The 3131-nt window shown below is 50.0% G+C and overlaps 1 protein-coding gene across 1 annotated transcript in view; it reads left to right on the top strand.

Annotated features, from left to right (window-relative positions):
• Positions 1-3131, top strand: part of GARS (glycyl-tRNA synthetase) — a gene marked incomplete at its 5' end in the record, with an annotated part of 23487 nt that overhangs the window by 12081 nt on the left and 8275 nt on the right. Inside the window, 2 exons of the mRNA XM_010137162.1 lie at positions 1882-1989; positions 2756-2901. Coding sequence (XP_010135464.1) covers positions 1882-1989; positions 2756-2901 — 254 coding nt within the window. The remainder of the gene's footprint in view (positions 1-1881; positions 1990-2755; positions 2902-3131) is intronic.

Genomic DNA, 3131 nt, shown 5'->3' with positions numbered 1-3131 from the left:
TCCTGCTGAGTTAAGAACATTTCAGGTCAGGCCTTGTGGAGTGCTTTGTTTTTCGCTTGTGTCATTGTCTGGGTTTTGAAAAATGTGTTGGTTTTTTCTTGCAGGTAATCCAGTAGTAGGTAGTTTGGGGCAAGGCTCGAAGCTCATTTTAGATTTTCTTGGAGAGCTTTCAGCCTCTTCAGTAAGTCTCAGCCAAGCATATCAGTTGGAGTGATAATTTCAAAAGAAATGTCTTAGCCCAGTAACTGGACTGTGTGGGTGAAGTCATTCCCCTCCTAAAGGGCACAGAATCCACCTGTTGGGTCAAATCCAAGTTAAAAAAAAAAGAGTTGTTGTTTCATTATTTTTCCCTTGTCTGTAGTGATTTTGCTGCGGTCCGTGGGTTAGCCTGTGACATTGTAGTGACCCTGACCCTCACTGACAGCCAGCCTGGTAATGTGTCCAGGCAGAGAATGGGTCAAGGCTTCAGATGGTTCAGACAGTCTTATTTACGGGCAGGGAGCAGCTCCAACAACCTAGGAGCAAGGAGGTTGTGTGTGGCTGGTGGTTTTCGTCTGTCTGGGGGCGGGTTGTGGGTTTTTTCCCCTCTTTTAAGGAGTTGAAACAGTCTTATCCTTAGTGATGCTTTGTTACAGCTGGTTAAAGGAATAGCAGCCAATAAAATTCTACCCAATTTAAGATGAGAAAATAGATTCGTACAGCTCAGATAAGTGATTCTTCTACTCCTAGAACAGCCCTGTAGAAATGACTGAAGGAATGGCTGCTGCTGTGTGGAGAGAGCTGACTCCCGTACATTCACAGCTTCTCCTCCCAGCCAGCCCAGCCCAGGCTGCACACGTGTGAGCCACACCACATGAACAGCAGTGAAAACCTTCGCATCCGGGCAGCACTCAGAGCGGGGTGTGAGCCCACAGGTGAAGAGAGCGATCCCAGGGGTGTGACAGAACCACTTTGAGACCTAGACTCACACTTAGGTTTTCGCTCACTCTGCCCGATGATCACCCCAACTCGCAGTGCTCGGTGTTAAGCCAACTGCTCTGAATAGCTTAAAATCCTGTCTCTGAAGTTACTACGTATGCATAGGCTGTGTGTTTTCTGAGGAGTAGCTGTGGTACCCTAATTTGTGTCAGAATTCCTCAAGATGTTCTGGAACACCGTGGTTTTTCCAGCACAGGGATCTTCTCTCTTGACGTAGCTTTCCCGGCTCCCTGCCGTATGGCTGCAGACTGGAACCCACACAGCGTCTGGCTGCTGTGTGTCCGTGGTGGTGTGACGGGGAGTGGAAAGCAGCTGATGGGCCTTTCCTTATACGGGGTTGTCTTTTAGAACATCCAGAGGGTGGTTGTGTTTGCTGCAAGTGTTAGAAGGCTTCTTCAATTCCGTGTACGTGAATGGTGTTTCGAGATGCCTCCTTGCCACACGTGCTGAAGCGGTTGAAGGAGCCCTTGCCTGTGCTCTGGGTGTTACTGGCTCGTAAGCCAGGCTTTGGGCTGCCCTGCTGTGGCTGCTTGCCTGCTTTCTGCTCCTTACTGGTGGAGCAGTAGAGCCCCAAAGGCATCATGTCTCTGTGCCTACAGCATGTGTATAAAGACTGTGCTCCGGCCCCAGCCCCAGGCTGTTGGCACAGCGCCGTGTTCTGCCAAGCCGTGTGGAAAACTGGGCCCTGAGCGCGAGCGCTGGGTGGATCACTGACGCTTCCTCTGGAAACAATCATTCCAATGAAGGAGCAGCTAGTGAGTGAGGGCTGCTTATTGTAACAGAGCTAATTGGGTAGAAAAAACAGTCCTGGGAGCAGGGAGGGCTTAGGGGCGAATAAACATATTTGATGGTTAAGTGGACAAAAAAGCGAGTTGGTGAAAGCTTCCACTTTTGTTTTTTCAGGGTTGGATTGAGATTGTTGGCTGTGCTGATCGCTCCTGCTACGACCTCTCCTGCCATGCCCGTGCCACCAAAGTTCCTCTCATAGCTGAAAAGCCTCTCAAAGAACCTATATCCTTTCAGAATAAACCAGATACTCCTGAAGTGAGACGGGATTGGACAGTGAGATGTCTTGGAGAGCTGTGCAGCTCTGGTTTAAGCTCCATCTGTAAAGTTAGCAGGGAAACCAAGAGCTGCAGACCAAAGTGACTTTGGGGTGTAAACTGCAAAGATTTGAGCACGTGGGTAACTTTACTCAGGTGGGCAAAGGGGACTTAGTATTGCGCTTGGTTTTTTCTAGCTTAGTTTTGACTGACGCCTGGTTTAAATGTGAGCGTGGTGTTGCTCTCACCGCTTACTCCACGCCATGGGTCTGCCTTGTTAAAAAAGTTAGTCTTTCAAAATGTGTGACCTTCTGCCTTTCAGTGGGTTTTTTTTTTGTTATTCCTTTTGCAGAATCATAGAATGCCACAGGCAGGGACACCCTCCTCTAGAGCAGGGTGCTGAGAGCCCCGTCCAGCCTGGCCTGGGACACTGCCCGGGATGGGGCATCCACAGCTGCTCTGGGCAACCTGGGCCAGGGTCTCACCACCCTCACAGGGAAAAATTTCTTCCTCAAATCTACCCTAAAACTCCCCTCTTCCAGTCTGAAACTGTTACCTGTTGTCCTGTCACTACACTCCCTGACAAAGAGCCCCTCCCCAGATCCCTCACTTGGAGGGAACTTCCTTAATCCAGCAGCAGAGGAGGTTTCTCTGTCGCGTAGCAGTGAGCTTTGACACGGTGAAAGAGCCAGGCCCTGCTTTCTGTCACCTCAGACTCCTTAGCTGCCTCGCACAGAACAGTCAATGTTGTTCAGTTTGAGGCAAATAAGGGAGCCATCGGCAAAGCCTACAAGAAGGACGCGAAGGTGGTGATGGAATATCTTTCCGTGTGTGATGAGTGTTACATCACCGAGATGGAGCAGCTGCTCAATGAGAAAGGGTGAGGCACTGCGTGTGCATGTACCCTTCTCTGGCACCTCTGAGGAGGGTTCCCAGCGTGCTGCTGGATTAATCAGTGCCACCAGCTTCCTCCTGAGCACAGGCTAAGTGGGTCATCTGAAATGCTTTAGTGCTCTCCCTTCTGCCAGGCCATCACATATCTCTTGATGTATGCACGTAGACCTGTAACCGCAGTGTTCAAACGTTGATTTGCGTGACAGTGAGCTTCTG

The sequence above is a fragment of the Buceros rhinoceros genome, unplaced genomic scaffold (assembly GCF_000710305.1).
Source record: "Buceros rhinoceros silvestris isolate BGI_N320 unplaced genomic scaffold, ASM71030v1 scaffold12375, whole genome shotgun sequence".
Lineage (NCBI taxonomy): Eukaryota > Metazoa > Chordata > Aves > Bucerotiformes > Bucerotidae > Buceros > Buceros rhinoceros.
The sequence above is the reverse complement of the archived record's forward strand: the minus strand, read 5'-3'. Positions and strand labels throughout refer to the sequence as shown.